This window comes from Falco punctatus, assembly GCF_963210335.1.
Source record: "Falco punctatus genome assembly, chromosome: 4".
Classification (NCBI taxonomy): domain Eukaryota; kingdom Metazoa; phylum Chordata; class Aves; order Falconiformes; family Falconidae; genus Falco; species Falco punctatus.
Genome location: NC_137583.1, coordinates 4,548,827 through 4,567,227, shown reverse-complemented (window position 1 = coordinate 4,567,227; position 18,401 = coordinate 4,548,827). Strand labels below are relative to the sequence as shown.

General features: G+C 37.3%; 1 protein-coding gene across 1 annotated transcript in view; it reads left to right on the top strand.

Annotated features, from left to right (window-relative positions):
* NUP210 (nucleoporin 210) overlaps window positions 1-18,401 on the top strand; it is a 69,394-nt gene that overhangs the window by 14,854 nt on the left and 36,139 nt on the right. Inside the window, exons 4-13 of the mRNA XM_080384676.1 lie at window positions 908-1,004; window positions 3,617-3,767; window positions 5,510-5,642; window positions 6,429-6,587; window positions 7,064-7,132; window positions 7,424-7,530; window positions 8,605-8,745; window positions 9,985-10,122; window positions 13,846-14,001; window positions 17,047-17,245. Coding sequence (XP_080240802.1) covers window positions 908-1,004; window positions 3,617-3,767; window positions 5,510-5,642; window positions 6,429-6,587; window positions 7,064-7,132; window positions 7,424-7,530; window positions 8,605-8,745; window positions 9,985-10,122; window positions 13,846-14,001; window positions 17,047-17,245 — 1,350 coding nt within the window. The remainder of the gene's footprint in view (window positions 1-907; window positions 1,005-3,616; window positions 3,768-5,509; window positions 5,643-6,428; window positions 6,588-7,063; window positions 7,133-7,423; window positions 7,531-8,604; window positions 8,746-9,984; window positions 10,123-13,845; window positions 14,002-17,046; window positions 17,246-18,401) is intronic.

The window sequence follows — 18,401 nt, the reverse complement described above, 5'->3', positions numbered from 1 at the left end:
GTCTTAAAATATTTTTGTGGTTTAAAAATGTCATAAACCTTTAAGCATAAGAATATGATGATAAATCTGCTTTGATTCTTACTTTATTAATATAGATATAAATGTCAAGGAAATAACACAAATGAAAAAATATTTTAAAATATAGTAAATACTGGGATTCCAGTTCAGTGTTTATTTGTGCAACTTCTGCAATTCAGAGCAAGACTCATCTTGAAGGTTGTAAGATCTTTCATATTAGCAGCTCATTACACTTAAATACGATCATGATAAATCTTTTTTTTCAGCCTGTTTATTCCTTTTTGTTCCTTTTTTACCATTTGCAATTTCTCATGTTCTGGTGGTTCACAGTTTCTGGAAAGAAGGTGCTCAGTTTGAGTTCTTTGAGTGAAAACTTTTTCCTGTTATGGATAAATCATGATTGTGCTCAAAACCAAAACAGTATTTGTGGGAAGTGCAGTTCATCTGTGCTGCGAACTCAGATCCACGTGTTTCAAAATGAAAGATTGTTTAGCAGCTTGAGGGGGGAGGTTTATGTATGTCCTGCTAATATCCAAGAAATGGTAAGGGTTTTGTGGTCAAAGGGGAAAGGAGGTGGTGGGTGCGAAGGATGTCTTGAGAACTGACAAGTGGATGATAGGTGCAGGTGCCACCACCTATCTCATGGGCTTTGTGAAAACCATAAAGTGGAATATGGTGTTGCAAAATGTGAACAGAAAAGCCACTTAACAGAAACATCTTAAACTTGCAGAAGTCAGTGAAGCAAGGTAGATTGTGATTTTTAACTAAATACAGATATTGCTTCTTTTGGGGGTAAGATACAGAAATTTTCTAGGGGGAAAAAGTCATTGTTCCAGGAAGACTGTATGCTTTTTGGTTATTTTTGTTTTAATTTGATTTTGATTTGTAGGAAATACTTTCAGCACATTGGCAGGGTTAGTCTTTGACTGGACAATAGTAGAAGACACAGAGGCTGATGGCTTCTCAGATTCCCATAGTGCATTACGGTATGTTAATTTAATTTTTTCTTGAAATTATCATGTTTGAGTAACTATTTCCCCATATCTAGCTGTTGCGAGCTGATGCCTGAAATAATGCTTATGGCTTAGTTGTTTCAGGATGTTTTTTTTAAGTGCCTGCTCAACAGCCTGGGGACTCGTATCCCTGTTTAATTTAACAATTTATAGTGTTAATGAGCAGCCCAGGTAGCCCTAATGCAACAACTAGAAATAAATAGATGCAATTGGTGATCTTCCTGAAACATCTTGTGCAAAGGAAAGATTTATCAATAAGATTGTTATCACAGGATTTTGGCAGACAGGCTTATTTTTAGATATTTTTTCTGAAGGAAGAAAGTCCTCTTCTATTTCAGAAAGGAGCTCTCTGAACTTGAAGAGTTTCAGGTTTCAGTCAACACTTAGTACTGGTATTGAAATAGCTTTCAAAGTAGTTAATATTTAAATTGGAACTGACCAAGTGGCTGCTTGTGAGCTAGCTACAGCTCATGAAGCCAGGTGACATAATTAAATGAAAGGTATTCAATGAAGGTATTCAATATATTGTCTTTCAGACAGTGCAATGAATGGAAAGCACTTGCTTAATAAATAAGTCATGATTCTCGGTTCATCATTTGTACTGACTCAATAAGTTAGCCGGAATTTAGAAGCGCTGTATTTTGTGGAACCTTCTGTCCCAAGATCTTGAATGCTTTTCAACTCGCTAATGAGAGAAGTGTTTTTTAGCATTTCTGTACAATAAGGAAGTTCTTCCTGCATTTAATGGAGATGAAGTTCTTGCCCAAAAGTCAGAAAGTTCACCTATGGCAAGGATAGGAATAGAACCCAGACCCTATGATTATATTTTTTTAAATGTTTTTTTCCTCCTGTGCTTGTCACTGACCATCTTTGGCCTCTGTTATGGTAGTGGTGTGTTTCTGTTTGTTTGGATTTTTTTATTAAGCATATGTACGATGTAGTTTTACAGCGATGACTTAGTAGTTCTGTTCTTCAGTGACTTCAAACAGAAATTTGGGGTTCCATCCTTATTAAAATAACCAGAATTGAAAGCTGCTTAGTAGTAAGGGATATTTTTCAAATTGAACTCCAAGAATTTTACCTCTGCACTGATGCCAGCTGGTGTTAACACAGCGGGACCCTGTTATTTGTGGTATTATGCTAGTATTTATGTGGTAAATCTTGATTTTGCTTGACATGAATGTTGGTAGAAAAAAATGCCTCCCTGATATGCATGAATTTAACCAAACACCTGAAACTGTTTTTTGTCACACAACAGTCTACAGACACTTCTTGAATACATCTTTAGTCAGAAATTTCCTAACGTATAGTAAGCTTATGAGATGAAATAGATTCAAACTCCTGCACCAGAGGCTTCACTTACTTCAGAAAACAGGTTCCAGCAAAATATAGGGAAATTGTGGGACATAAAATAATGTAGAAAACTATACTTTCCTTTAAAGAACCTGGCTTTATTCATAGGACGATTCTATGACTGGCATGTGGGGAAACCAGTTCTCTTAGAGAGAAGAATGGTTAACAGTTAACTTCGATCCTCAAACCTATGTTCCAAATACCTTAGAAATGGGGTAGGGGTAGCAAATAGGACTTTTTTTCTGCTGGGTAAACACAAACTCCAGTTATGCAGCCTTAGAGAAACAAACATACAGCATTACCTAAGGGAAAGCCTGTTAAGCCCATAATACACTTGAAGCTGCAGGTACGAGTATATGGCCCCTATCTATAACGACAGCCAGGCAGTGTGCTAATTGTTCAGTGCATTTTACAATCCAAGTCCTAGTCCATAGTCCTTTTTGTTTCAGTGTATTTGCTAGAGATGTGGTTTTAACCAAACTAATATTGATATATGCTGTACTGTTAGCACAGCTATGGTAACATAAAAATGTTCTAATCATGTTACAGCTTTGCAAAATAAACAGTGAACTGTCATCAATGTTAATATTTATAACTGTTCTCAATATGGCTTTACTGATTGTGCTGTGGAAGTGCACATAAAGCCAAACAGATCATGTGCATATGGAAGCTGGCAAACTTCAGAAGATGATCCTCTTTCAATTTCTGTCCTGTCGTTTACACATTCATGGCAAATTCCTTTCCTCTGTCATCACATCAAACTGAAATCTCTTAAGCGTTATTACAAGTACTCTGGTTGTAGATTTTTTTCATAGTAATTTATTAAATGTATCCTAACTTCTTCCTGTAGGTCACAGTTATGTTTTGGTTTAAGCTGTTGCTTTTATGAACATAAGCTTTGGGTCTTTCACATCAGTTGTTCTACGATAACATAGAGAGTTTTTGCAGTCTACGCCTATTGTAAAAACTGGAGAGATCATTGTAGACAACATGTGCAGTCTTCTGATATCTCTTGAAAGCCCACAAACAAGCTTCAAACAAACTTCTATCAGTCACAGAAGTTAGCTGCAGATATCTTGAAGAAGGAGTAAAATTTGGATATCTGGTCCCAAGCAGACATCTTAAATTTGCTTAAAAATGGAAATAGCTGGGAATAGATGCTGGTGTTGTTTCTTGTGAGTTTACAAAGATTAGTTAACAATTTTCTGTTCACTTTTTGGTTCACCTTTCAGTATACTCAAGTTCTTAGAATCCACTTACATTCCACCTTCCTATATATTGGAGATGGAAAAAGTTGGCAAGCAAGGAGATACCATTTTGGTGTCTGGAATGAAAACAGGGAGTTCTAATTTGAAAGCAAGAATACAGGAAAGTGTCTATAAGGTAAGAAACTTGCATTCTTTTTCTTTTCTTTCTCCACCCCCCCCAGTTATGTAGTCTTTTAGTCCAGTGTTACAGGAGTACTGTAAGCTTGCCCTGCTGTAGTCACGTTGTGGATATCAGTGCTGCATCTCTGTCCTACTGGATTAACTCTGTAGCCCATATCACAAAAGATTACAGTGCTGCTCTTGATCGCCCTGAAAGGTTTGGAGTTTGGTGCAGTTACCTAGTGCAGGACAGAGCATGTGCCAGGCATTATTCTTAGACTGAACTGTGACAAAAGGCCCCGAGGAATACACTTCAAATACTTCTGTACAGTTTTATTATTCCTGGTAGTCATTCATATTATATATATAAAACCTAGAATCATGCTGCATAGGGCATTGGCCTCTTACCTCTTTTTAAAAATAACCAACTAGAACACTTTAGGTCCTTTTTTCAATAAATAAATAAATAGCTAGAACAAGGATTACTATATTGGATATACCTTTATTTCCTGTTGTGCTTGAAATGGGTGTTTTAGGGATACTTGGTATGTAATTCTACCTCATTGGATGCTCCTCTCCAAGCAAGGGCTTTGGGATCAGAATGTCAGTGCTACAAGGGTGTTAAACTGCAGCACTGGCAGTGTTTTTAGCTGTTAAGTAAATCTATGCTGTTTCTTTGTAACTTGCAGTGACTGAGTTTTTCCTTTAACTCTAGTAACAGAGTTGTTTTTTCTTTTAATAGAATTTGCAAACACCTGAGAGTTCTTACAGGTTGTCCCTTGCAGGAATACTTGCAGTTGTGCTAGTATCAATTTAATGCTGCACCTTAAAAAAAAATCCTTCTGTAAAATGGTGTTTTTCTGAAGTTCATCTCGTATCTGCAGTCTGTTTTTGCAGATTTGTGTTACTACATGTTGTACGTAATGTTTTTGTTTAAAGCAGAATTGCCTTGGACTATCAAATGCATACTTGTAAAAAGTGTTCTATGAAAATATTACCTACATGTATGTAATACTAGTAACATGGCACAAATAATAGTGCATGTTAAGAATTGTGGTTTTGTTACAGTTCTACCTAATTGCTGAAGTTAGTTATCCTGCGTATCAGACTGACTTTTTTTTTTTTCCTTGAATGCTTGTAGCTTTACTAGCTTTCTGATTTAATATTTTTCTGAATTAGTTTTGAGCGAATACTGTAAGTGAAATCGAAATAATATTCCATTTGCAATTTTTTTATGGCTTTCTGGTTAGTAGTTCCTTTAAATCTGTCACTGCTGCCGGACTGCCATTTCAGTTAACATCCCTCAAACAGCTGTAATGGAATTTATACAATTACCTGTTGTATTCCTAATCTAAAAGACTAGTGAATTTGATACAGGTTCCTCAGTGAAGTTGTAATGGTTATATTGTGTGGAAGTACCATGTTTTACAGTAGGGAAAATAAATTTCTAGATGTCAGAATAGTCATTTTGCATCTGCCTCAAGTTTATCTGTATTCTCCAGAAAACTGAACCAAAATCATGCCCATGCAAACTTGATTTTTTTTCTTCAGCCTTGCACAGTATGCATAGAGCAGATCTTCCTACCATTCATTGTGCTTTGCATGTCCCTGTTGTGACTGAATTTGAGATGATAATAAAGAGCCGATTACAGCAAGTAATATTTTTCACTTACAGATTATAAGTTATTACTGTGTGGTCTGTTTCAAACAAGTAAACTGCTTTAAATGTTGCTTTTTCTTTTTCTTTACCCTCAATAGCATGTACAACCTGCAGAAGTCAGATTGCTTATTTTGGAAAACATTCTTTTGAATCCAGCATATGACATTTATCTTCTGGTAGGAACATCAATTCAGTACAGAGTTCAGAAAATAAGGCAAGGGAAGATTACAGGTTTGTCCTGTGTTTTGTGGTTGTGTGTTTGTTTTTTTTTTTTAACACTATGTGAATTTTTAAAGGCTGAGAAGTTGTGTTTTTTGCTAAGATTTAATAATTAATAAATCAATTAAATTAAATATTTTAATATTTAATACTGTTTTCCTAAACCACATGATACAGCTGTTTAATTTTTCTCCCAAAGAAACTGTGTCTATAAAGGATATACTATTGCAGGTTTGTGAAGGACATGAAGCTAAGGATAACTTTGAATAGGAGCTAACTGCATTTTTGATGTACTCATTTATTTCCCATTTACTAAGAAACTCTGTCTTAGTTAAATCAAATCTAATTAGTAACTTTTCTAACAGAAAAGTGCCTGCAGCTTACAATGAGCCTGTGCTCGTAATGACTGACATCATTTTTTTAAAGAGACTAAATAAATGATTACTAGGCTCACTATGTCAGCTAGTAGTGCAGAACGGAGCAGCAGAAATTATCAGTAACTCATAGAAAGTTATTTGGCCACTTCTGAAGCTGGGAATGAGTTGGATGTTAGGTCAAAAGGGTGGGATGATGTTAATTGAAAATTGCAGCTTCAAAGAAATTAAAGTTAGGCAAGAAGTTAATTTTGTGCGTGTGTGTTGATGTAATCACAGAAATTCTGTTTCCGTAAGACATTAAAAATACTGATTTAATGTGTGCACCAGGCATCAGTAAAAATTAATCAGAAATAATTATCAGCATCCAAACATTGACACATTTAATTTTGTTGTTTCATATGTTGTCTTGTTTTATGTACAGAATTGATGATGCCGTCTGATCAGTATGGATTGCAGCTACAGAACAACATACTTGGTCCTGAGGGAGATCCGTCTTGGCCAGTTGCCAAGTTGGATCAGGCAACATCCGTTGTAACTGCATTGCAGCAGGGACAAACTAACCTTGTACTTGGGCACAAGAGTATCCTTTCTAGGTGATGATTTTCCATCCAGAATTTCATGGCAGGAGGCAAAATTTCCACCCTTTGCAGCATAAAAAGATAAAATTATCCACATTTGTACCAGTAGTCTTGAAAATCAAGAGTACCTGGTAGAGCCATAGAAAGCATCACTGCTGTGAATTCAGTCCAACAGAGCTGCCTGATGTTTTGAAATGTGCTAAGAAATTACGTTGGCAAAAGATCAATTAAATCATGTGTGTTCCCATTATTCAGTGTGGAAATGTGGTGGGGCTTTACTTAATTTTTATATTTAGAGCATTATATTCTCCAGTGAAATCTCTCTAAAATGCTCACTGTTTTTCAGGGTAGTGGGGAGAACATTTATTTTCAGTGTACAATTAGCTTTAAATACCCAGAGGCATAAGGAGCCCCAAGAACAAGCTGATCTTTACTTGACTTTTGTCAAAATATTTCTCTTCCTTTACTGAGACTTCAGGTATTCGTATGGAAGGGGTTTCCAGATTACCAAACAGCACTATCTATGTTGTAAATCCTAAGTATTTAGGTTGGTACTGGCTGCAGTTTTCTTCATCACTTAATATAATTTCTTTCTTGTTTTTGTGTTGATGTCTGTCTTTGTGTATATACACGCTTCCATTTCTGGTATTGCTTTTCACAGAAAAGTAATTTTATTCAGAAAAGTAGCTCAGTGCAAAATAGGTTTAGTAGTAAGTATCTTTCATCTTTGTATTCAGCAGCTTAAAACAATGAATATGTATCTTCAGAAGCAAAATGCTTACATACATTATGTAAAGAGGCTGTTGGTTTGTGCTATTCAGTTTTTCCTGTTTTGTAGGATTTACAGTTCATCCAGGTGACAGATGGATCCTGGAAACAGGCAGACTTTATGAAATAACAATTGAAGTGTATGATAAATCAAGCCATAAGGTGTATTTATCTGATGTAAGTTGAAATGGTGATATACTTCTGAGTGCCTGTCTCCTAAATCCTGTCTTTCTTTGAAATTAATTAAGCAGTTTCTTATTTACACAGAGTTAGGACATTTCAAAGCATATTGCTTCTTGCCTTTTCTTTTTCCCCTCATTGTTTTGTTGTGAGGGTTTGTTTTTTTTTTGTTAAAGCAGAGATTCATGCGAAAGTGTCCCTTGGAGTCTTAAATACTGTAGAAAAAAACCTAAAAGATGGACAGTGCACTTCAAATATGTGGCATAGGCATTGCACTGGAAATTGCAAACTGGCGTAACTGCTGGAGAGCAGTACTAATATGGTACTTCATCTCATCAGTCCCCATCACATATAATATTTCATGTCTAGAGGCAATCTTTCCTATTAAAGAATGAGGTGTAAGGTGAGCTTATAACATCCTTGAGGAGCTACCTGTGTCCTTTCCGTTGATTATGGGAAAAGCTTAGATGGATTAGGTAGCACTAAAACACTTCACTGTTTGCTAGTTAAATAAGATGAATTCTAGGTACTAGGTACCAAAAATGCATTGCTTTAAAAAAAAATAAAATCAATAGTTCATTTGCTAGCAGAAAAAAATTTATTGAACTATGCTTTTCAGAATACTGAATTTATGGGAATGTTGCTTTAATTTGCTTCTTGAGATACAGATCTGAGTTTCGGCTAGATCTCAGACATATGCTATTGGGGTGGTATATTTGCATGTTCCTTCCCTGTTCAGTTTAAGAATGACAAAATTAAGAAATTACTGTAAAATGTGAATTATTTAGTAGTATAAATATTAGCACATTTTGTGTTTAATTTCAGGTTGCTGATAATTTAAAAAAGTAAATATTTTCTTTGGAGTTAATGCCGTGTCTGAAAGATACAATCTTGCTGAGAGACTGAAATTTTCATAGGGAAAAATTTTTATGTGGTTTCAGATAAGTTTCTTTGAATTGTGTTATTAAATGGTTGTTCTCTCATTGATTTGTTGCTAGTATGTTTATGGCTTTCTGTACAGTATTCATGTTAGTTACCTGTGACAATATCTATTTAATGTTCTGGTTTTAGAATATCAGAATTAGTACAAAGCTGTCCAAAGAATATTTTGAGGTGCTGAAGTCATCTCTGAATGGATCGTATCATTATGTGAAAGCAGTGAAGAAGGGTCAGACTATCATTGATGCTGCACTGACATCAGTAGTAGATCAGGTATGTTTTTGTAATAACTCTTTTGCTTTACTGGTAGGCATAGAAATAATTTACTTGTGCAGTAGTGACTTAATAGTCACATAATAAAAGGAAACCTAAGACATACATGGGTCTAAGCCACCTTTGTTTAAACAGATTTAAGAATCAAATTCTAAAATCCTTACTTCAGGAAAACTGTCAGTTAAGTCAACAGAAGATTTGCTTAAATAAAGACTGGGATTTTGCTACCAAGTGTGTGGCAAACACCTGTTAAAACTAGTGGTGCACAGCCTTGATTTTTTTTTTTCATGGCAGATACTTATGTGGGCACATATCGTTTCCGTGTGCCGGTGCAAAGGCCCTTTCACATTCTCTGATTGAAATTTACAATTTATTGTGTTAGGATCATCAGTGTCATACCCTGGCCTTGTTCTGCATTCAGTCACATTTGGAAAGTTTTCTATCATTTGGTAAGTGATGTTAAATGCTGGAATGAAAATCTGCCAAATGTATCAGCCTGCAAATTTCTTAAAATTAATATTAACTTTTGCTAGTTGGCAGGCTGCTGAAGGTATGGCTAACCAGGGCATGTGGTGTGAAAGTGATTTGCTTTTGCTTGAAACTTGGAAAAATTCAACACTTGAACCCATTTGCTATGAAATAGTTCTAGTGATTCCCCGAGTAGGATTTAGTAGATCCTTGTATATGATAAACTGTGTTCATTCTCTGTGTCAGAGGTAGTCTTCAATGAAGTGAGGTCTGCTGAGAGCTCTGAAGATTTTCCTTCAGAACTTCAGTAAGAAACAATATGTTGTGCCAGAGTTATGGCATTACACTTACAGCCAAGTTGTAAAGGCCAGTATGTCAAGATGGGCTGAGGAATGGGTCTGTTAGGCTGAGTTTTGTCTTCACCTGCTGCAGAGTGGAATGAGCAAGTGGTAAATACAGGCGTGGAGTTACTGAATTAGTTCTGCAGACAAGGTGTCAAAAACTAGGAGTAGTGAAAGTGTATTTCTTACTGCTGTTTGCCTTTTAATGTGGGCAGCTGTATCTCCACAGTAATACTACTCATTTAATGCAATAGTACACTTTGCTGTGATGAGCTCGTTGCTCACAAGTAATGGTGTTCATAAGTGACCCTAAACAGTTGCTTTCCTTCCTCTCTCAGAAGTTTTCAACAACTTCTCTATATATGACTAAACATAAATTATAGGAGGCACTATGGTGCCATTTATAATACTGTGCTTTTGCTTTTTGTAGGATGGAGGTGTTCATACATTACCAGTTCCAGTGCGAAACCAGCAAGATGTTGAAATATATGTTCCCATAGTTGTTTCACCCAGCATTTTGACATTTCCTTGGCAGCCAAAAGCCGGAGTTTACCAGTACACCATACAGGTATGCTGAAGAAGTATGTAAATGCAGGGAGTATTGCTCAAGCAGGCACAGCGAGGCCTGTAACCACTAGGGAGTTGGTTGGGTACTTCAGGCACAGTGACATCCAAAACTTTATTTGAAGGAATTTCATTGGATCTTAGTTGCAGGAATTAGTGTAGTTTAAAAAGAGCACACAAGAAACCAACAAACATAAAAACCCCACCAACTTTTTATCTTGTGTCTTTCATTCACTTCCTCTCTCCCTCACACATGCACCACACAAGTATGCATTGAGTGGTTTGGAATTACAGAAAACATCCTAGGTACACAACTTCATAGTAATGATTAGAGGCTACCATTTACTGTAAAGGGATAGAAGTATGTGAGTATGAATCAAGAGTGTGAAATGACTGCAAAAAGGGCATGACAAGATTAATGAACCATGCCCTGTCAACCTTTGAGAACAGTATCCTTCACTCAGCAAACATCTCATGCTTCTAATAAAAAGTTACAGGGAGGCAAAGGCCACAGTTTCATTTACATTATGCCCTTCTAAAGGGACATTTTTTTCTTGTTTCTTCTGTGTGTCCTGTCTGTCAATCCTTCCATACACTTCATGAAGCAAATAGTTTCATGTATTCATGTGATCATTCAATGATACTTCCAGTATCCTGAGTATAGTCTAACTGGAGAAAAAAGGCCATTGTTTATCCCTGGCCCAGACTTTTATCCTAGTACAATGATACCCAGATCCTGCACTCAAGTGTTTTATGTACGGTTCCTACCTCTCCCTTTCAGCATGAAGTAGTGCTCAGTTTTGGGTCTCTCTTCCTGTAAAAAGTATACAAAAGAGGCAGTGGGACACATGGTATCTGAAGTAAACAAATCAATCTCATAGGGGTAAAACTGCGTTCTCTAGTGTAAATCTGAAGTAAACACCATTGACTTTAGTGCTGTCAGCTGGATTGTTGATTTCTGTGGGTTTAGTTTGGTTTAGTTCATGCTATACCCAACCACACCAGCAGAGTGTGGTAAAAATTCTTAGTACAAATCTGCATTTTCAGTACATCATAACTTCTGCTGGAGTTTTCCCACTAAGGGAAAGTAAACGTGTTTTTCTGTTTCCTGCCTGTTTTACAGTTCTATTCTTGTCTCACCTTATCTTGCATATATCATCAAATATCTCATTAGAGAATATTCCTTCATGTTACTCCAATAATTGCATCAGTATTCTAACTGTAGTGTGACTTTTTTTCATTAAAAACATAAAAACTTTTTTTCTCCCAACATTTATTTAGTTTATATTTACTGAAATTGATAACATTTTCCCAGTCTGCCCATTCAACAATACTAGTGGTTGTTTACAATAGCACACAGCTTGACTGTTGTTTTCCTGCCTGTAGATTAGTGTTTGCCTCCTACTTGATAGTTTTTGAGGCAGGCTATTTTAATTTGGCGACTAGACTGTTTCTGAAAATAAGTTGAAAGGGATTTTTGGATCTAGCCAAATTCTGTTTATAGCTAAACTAACTCCTTCCAGATGGTGTCAGAATGACTTCTAGGTTTTACTTTGTCAGCTGTCTAGTTTTCTGTTAGTTGCTTTGTTCATGTTTGTGCTAATAAGATGGTTTCTGCAGCAAGTAAAAAAAAAACAACAGCTAAGAATAAAAAAACCCGATGTTTCTTTCCTTCCCTCCTTCCAAGAAGTGAAGTGCCATCTTTGTGAAGTTAAGTATGCGGAGGTTATTTTTTTTTCTAGTGAGGTCGTCACGGTCACTGGTGATGTGAAGTCAGTTTGTGGAGTTCGGCTTACAGGCTGTTGATCATGATTAGACTGAAATAGAAGTTTACCCTTTCTCTCCTCAGTGCAAACTGACTACTAGAGAGAAGAAAGTGGTAATTCTTCTGGTTTGTACAGCAACAAGAGGTGACTCCATAGAATTATTAAGAATTGTGTGTTTCTGTTTTATTTTTTCTGCTCATTTTAATTGAAAATACTATTATAAGACATTCTGAACTTTTACATTCTTTAAATGTTTCTTGCTACTTTCCATGCATCTCCTTCTGTCACATACTGTTATCTGTTTATCTATTAGTCCTTGCCAGTGTTGTTTGTGTAATCAGGTTGTGCACATGCTGATGGGAAGGAAAAAGTGAAATCAGTACCTTTTGGATTCTCACCCCACCCCACCCACACCCCCCTGCCCCCGTAAAAGTTATTAGCTAAACTTCTGCGTAATTTGTTTATTTTCTATGCTGTCCTTCTAGACAATATTTATAATCTTGTTAATTTTTACTTTAATTATAAAATGAGCTAGGGCAAATGCTGAGGAAGTTAAAGAAATTAAAACAATACACATAAACAAAAAAATTGCTCTGATTTCCACGCTTGTTTTACTGTGATGGAACTTTAAAACTTATTTTGGAGTGTGGAAGTTTGGGGTTTTTTTATGCATTTTAAAAATGCATTATTCTCAGTATACCTTTCTGCATAGTATTTTTCTCAACAGACACTTCCCATAGCTCACAATAATGATGTTTAAAACCTATACGTTTTACAGCATTGTAATAATTTGTTTCTTCAGTAGCTAGTATTACACACCTAGGAGGACAACACTCCACTTGTGTTGGCAAAATGGGTTTTGGCCCTTTGCTTTATAAGGTATGAACCCGCAGCAGATCTTATTACCCTTCCTGGCTGCCAAGTGCTTATAAAGAAAGAGAGTGTAATAATTTGTCTCTATTGGTGATGCCCACAGTATCAAGTAATTAGTTCTTACCCTTCTGTAGAATAATTCCACTTGCTTAAGCTCTTCTAGTTCTGAAACAACCCTTCAAGAGCTGAGAGCTCTAGGAAGAGGGTGAGGTTTTCTTTTTTTGTTGGTTTGGGTTTTTTTCATGGGAATCAGCATGATGAACCTGAGCTTTTAAGTTGGGCAGTTACTGAGTCTGTCCTTGAAAAGCCATTGTGGGAGCATCACCTGCACATTCCACAGGCCCTCGTGGTGCTTGTGGCAAGACAGGGCAGTTCCCATATGTGCCTGTTGCTTATTCCATGACTGATCAGTTGCTGGAACAGCATGTCTGTTGAATGGCTGCAAGAGCAAGAGGCTGTGATGATTTTCAGCATAAAAGTAAAGAAGTAATGCTAACGAGAGACTTTTTTCTCTTCTTTTATTTTTTTGCCCCTCCCCTCTTGCCTCATTCCCTGCCTGCCTCCCACCTTCTTGTCTCTTCCCTTTAGGTCCTGTAACAGTTCCCATTGAAAGAGCTAGTAGGTAGAGTGTCAGGTTAGCTGCCCTGAGACCCAAAATCAGAACTTTGGCCGTCAGGAACAGAGAAACAGTGGGAGTTTTCAGAAGTGCGATAATGCCAGGTGCTAGGCCTTCAGTGTGCTGATTTGTGAAATGCTCTGCTGGCTCTAAGCACTGTCAGTCACTGGGATTTGTGAGCATCACGCTTCTGCAGTGGGGAGGCAAGTATTTGGGTTAGCAGCACTGGTGAGCACACGGGGTATGTGCGTGAGGAAAGCTGAAATTAAAATGAATGAAGGGTAGTAATCTTCTTACTTGACCTTGCTTATTTGAAAGTTCTGAAGTGTTATTTTATTTGTATTTCCTCAATAATAGCATTGCTCAGTGTGTCCCTGGTCTTCATGCAAGGTATTCAAAGGCTTGACAGCTAAAAAATGTAAGAACCATATACTTCATAAAATGTTTGGAAGATTTTCTCTCTGTATTCTAGGCCCATGGTGGAAGTGGAAATTTCAGCTGGTCCTATTCTAACCAGACAGTCGCTACAGTGACAATCAAAGGAGTAATGACAACTGGAAGCGATATTGGTGTCAGTGTTATTCAGGCAATTGATGTTCAGAATCCGTTGCATTATGGAGAAATGAAGGTAAAATTCTTATTTACCCTGGGTTACTCTTGAATATGGCTTTTAGAAACAGTGAAGAAGCTGAGAACGCCATAGGCATTCCCCTTCCCAAAATGTTTCCAAGAGTCCCTGCATGCCCTGGTGGCAGGCTAAGTGATTCAAGCTCTCTCCATTGCATTAACTTTACTCCTGTTTTGTCCCCTTCCTGCTTTCCTTGGCAAGTCTTTTTCCTTGTTGAAAGCTTTGAGTGCAAGGAGGAATATTAATTTGCTACTGGCCTCGTCATCTAAGCAGGCACGCCAAACTAAAAATGTATTCTGCAGGGTAAGAGGTGGGTGCTTTCCCTTGATGTAAAAGGGTGACTGATAACACCAAGGTACACAAGGAAATTCCTGCCTAGAGAAGGGGCTGAAATGTGCCACATAATGAATCTAGATACCAAAGCTGGCCAAGAAAAAATAATCTTTTAGGAAAATTAGGAGAAAATAGGAATGAAAAAGTACCACTCCCAAGCTGAATTTTGTGATCTTTGTGCAAATCATACCCTGTTCTTAGAGTTGGTCAGGGTGATCAGTGTATGGTATGGAGTGAAGAAAATACAGGAACAGTATATGTAATGGCCCCACAGGAAAGAGTATGCAAAGGCAGGTGAAGAAGAAGCTGCTCTGTTTAACACTGCAAATTTACAGCATTAACCAATCTTTAACGTTTTTCTCTAGAAAGTTACTGCTTTGGGAATATCTCCTTGTGTCCTTTGCACACAAATAATTTTCCTTAATGAAATTGTGTCTGCTTACTCTCTCTGTCAAGCTGTTAAGAACTGCCAGATCTGTAACATGATAGAATAGAAACTAAAGAGTAAGCACTTATTACTCTGGTGTATATTTGCTACTGTGAAGTAGTACTGCTTTGCTACCTTCACAAATTCAGGCATTTTAATCTATGCTTTAACTCTGTGCCTTTTGCAAAGAGCTAAGCAATGGAATGGAAACCTGACAGAAGAGGAAACTCACTCCTGCCCTTAGAAAAACTAAGATAGTGTACTGTAGCATGTGTGACTAATCTGGGATCCAGAGGCTGTGTTGGTCTAACTGCATGGCCATAAATTAAATAGGTTTGTTTATGCCAAGTGGATGCTATTGAGGTTGGCAGACAACGTCCCATCTGGCTAAGGCTTTGTAAAGGTGGTGGTCTTTGCTTCTGAAGAGCATATAAGTTGATTTGGGAAGCACAGTCTTCCAAGCCCTGGGGCAACGCACCTTCCTTCCAGGATACATGCCTGTAATTTAGCAGCTGGGGAGGAACAAGCTGATTGCATCAAATGCACATACATTAGGTCTACGAAATGCCTCGTAATTTTTAAGTATTCCCATGTGTAGCACTGCTGTAATTGTTGTACTGCACTTGCACAGAAGTCCCTTTTGCCAAAACTGTTAAAAAATGTGTTTGGTCAAGGTCTGTCCCATATTGAAGAAAGCACTATGTAAGCAGATACTGTGCCTCCCCCTCCCCTCCCTTCTTTGTTTTGTGTGTGTGTTTTGGGAAAGATGTTTCTAACCCAATTTTACTCAGAACTGCTGCATCTACTGATGCTGGGTTTTTTGAAGGGCAAATTAGCTTGCGTTTTGTGCTCAGATTATTTCTGACAATTCTATAAAATGGATTTGAGAGGTACTAAACTTCATGCATAAAATAACAAATGTTTAAAATAATGACATGAATTAAAATTTGTGCAGAACTTAGTTTACAGACTGGCTCTGAAATTATTCTCTGGACAACCCATGATGCTGCTTTTTAGCAGTGTGACAGTTACCAGCAGGAGATAAGTTTTAACTGAAAAACCTTCATTCTTCCTTATCCCCAAACATAAGTCAAAGCCTGAAGACACAAAAAATACTTCTCTCCATGTGCACTTTCAGAGCGGTGTATTGCACAATCTGAATAGGTTATTTTTGAATACCTTTGTTCTTGTGTTAGGAATTGCATTCTTTGTAGAATAACTCTGAAGAGTTCTGTTTACTGACCTCAGTGAGCAAGTTTTAGGAATAGTTAGCCACGTTCCACAAGGATTACAGTTTTAACTCTGTACCATATGGTTCAATATTCTATCTTGAAGACATTTACAGATGGTTAGGAAGTTAAGATACTGCAAATGAAAAGCTTTGATCATAGTAATTGTTACAAAATGTGCAGTCAATCTGTGGCGGATTCTTTAACGTTGGAGAAAAAATAGAAAATCAGTATAACAGTATAAATAATACAGTTAAGGCTTGTTCATCAACATACCAGCTATAATAGCATGAAAGATCTATTTATGCTGGCCTTATTTCTGAAAGTAATCCTTCTGTTTTCAAAAGTATCTCTCAAATAAAGTTTACTTGTTGAAGCAGAAGGTTGTTAGATTAGGCAGTAGATACTTGTTCACTTATTTTAGATTTCTGACAGATTACTGTGGGAAAATGTTGATTACTGAACACCCTGAAAAATATTTTGCCAACAGGAATGCAAGAAATAACAAAAGCAAACAACCAACAACAAAAAAAGCCATGGAGGAAATGTCTGGGTTATTAGTTCCCTTAACTTCTGCATTCCTGCTGCTGTGAGTGATGGAGGCTGAGGAGCCTTGCTAACAATGTCAGGTCTAGCTCAAATATTTATGCTGTGAAAGTTAAGGTTGGATATTAAATCTGTCCCCGTTAGTGATAATACCTCCTGGAGATACCACACAACTTAGTCCACACTTTAAAATCAACAAAGCAGAAGAGGGAATTGTTGAAGTAGCAGTAAAAGGATCACCAAGCTAGTGTGAGTTTGGACTGTATGGGAAAGGAGCCCGACAATAGCAGTGAGCTTTTCCTGGCCCTTTCTGATACCTTGCTGTGGCAAGTGAACACAAAAGCAATGTTGGATCTGAGAACTATTTCCAGCCTTCAGAGAGAAGTCAGCAGCTGGGAGAGGGCCAGTTAAAATAAGGAGAGCATATTGAAGTCTGGTTTTACTTTTTCTGGTACCTTCTTGTGGGATTATGTTTGTACATCTCTGTGCTGTGTTTCTTTACTCCTTTAGGTGTATGTAACTGAACCTAGTGGGATGGAGTTCACACCATGTCAAGTTGAAGCACGTGTTGGCCAAGTACTGGAGCTGCCTCTGAGGATTAATGGCCTAACAAACGTTGAAACGGGCGAGATGGTCCCACTGAGTGACTGCTCACACTTTGATCTAGTTGTGGAAGTAGAAACCCGTGGTGTATTCAAGCCACTTCAAGGTGATTTGACTCCCTCCCTGTTGTGAAAGTTAAATTAAGGTGTTACCAAGTCACACATCTCCTTTAAATCACTGTTTCAGTTGCTCTGTATAGTATTCCCACAGAGGTCCTTACCTTCAGAGAGGGGGGATCAGAGTAGGGTTTTTTTGAGGATGTATTTAGGTTTTTATGCAGAACTTCCCTTTGATATTTTTGATGTTTTGGGGGACTCTGAAAGCATTTTGGCACTTACTTTATTGGATATGTGTAGGCTCCATTTCTACAGATTTTTTTATTTTTAACATGCACCTGTAACAAAGTTGATGGGTTTTCTCATAAGAGAGGGGTCCATGTTTACTGTATTTTGAGATAGCACTTAAAACTTACAAGAACACTAAGATTAATAACTGCTTTGCTCAGATTGTCCAGCAGTACTTTCAGTTCTATGAAGACATGGTTCATTGTCTCAGCTTCTTGTGAGCAAACAATCAGCTGCTTAAATTTTCCAAAGTTCTGTCATGTAAGTTCATCACTGTAAGAAATGCCTCGTCAGGTTTATTAAGAATGTGGAGTATGCATGTTACTTTTAAAGATTGCCATTAATGTTGCTGGGCGAAGTGGACACTGAGCAATGTACTTGTTCCTGTGTCTACTGAATTCAGTATGTTACTCAGACATACCATTAATTTGTTCCAAGTGTCTCTTGTATGGAAGTTCTTTCCTGTGCTACTGAGCCAGTAAAACCAGTCTACAGTGTACCATCTGCTTGCCTGAGAGGCAGCTATTTTAAATGTATACTATGTAGTAAGCTGTTTTACAGTTTGTTCAGAAAAAGAAAAAAATAGACCCCTCGCAAACATCAAAAGGTCCTCTAAATACACAGAGAAATGTCATGAAAATACCTTTCAGCTACAGAGAAACAATGTATTGCCTACAGTCTGCAGTAAAGCTTGTCTAAGCAGTGTGACTTATTTGTGCTTAATTATAAGCTGGCTTCATTATAGTACAGCAAGATGAAAATATTCTATAAGCAACAGAAGCTATGTTAGTTTGTACCAGAGTAAAGACTCATGTCCTTAGTAGAGTGTGAAAATAAAGAAGGTTGTGAGACATCGACGCTTTGGGAAGTGTTGGGTTTGAGATGAAAGACAGTAGCAAACATTTTTACCCATTTGGT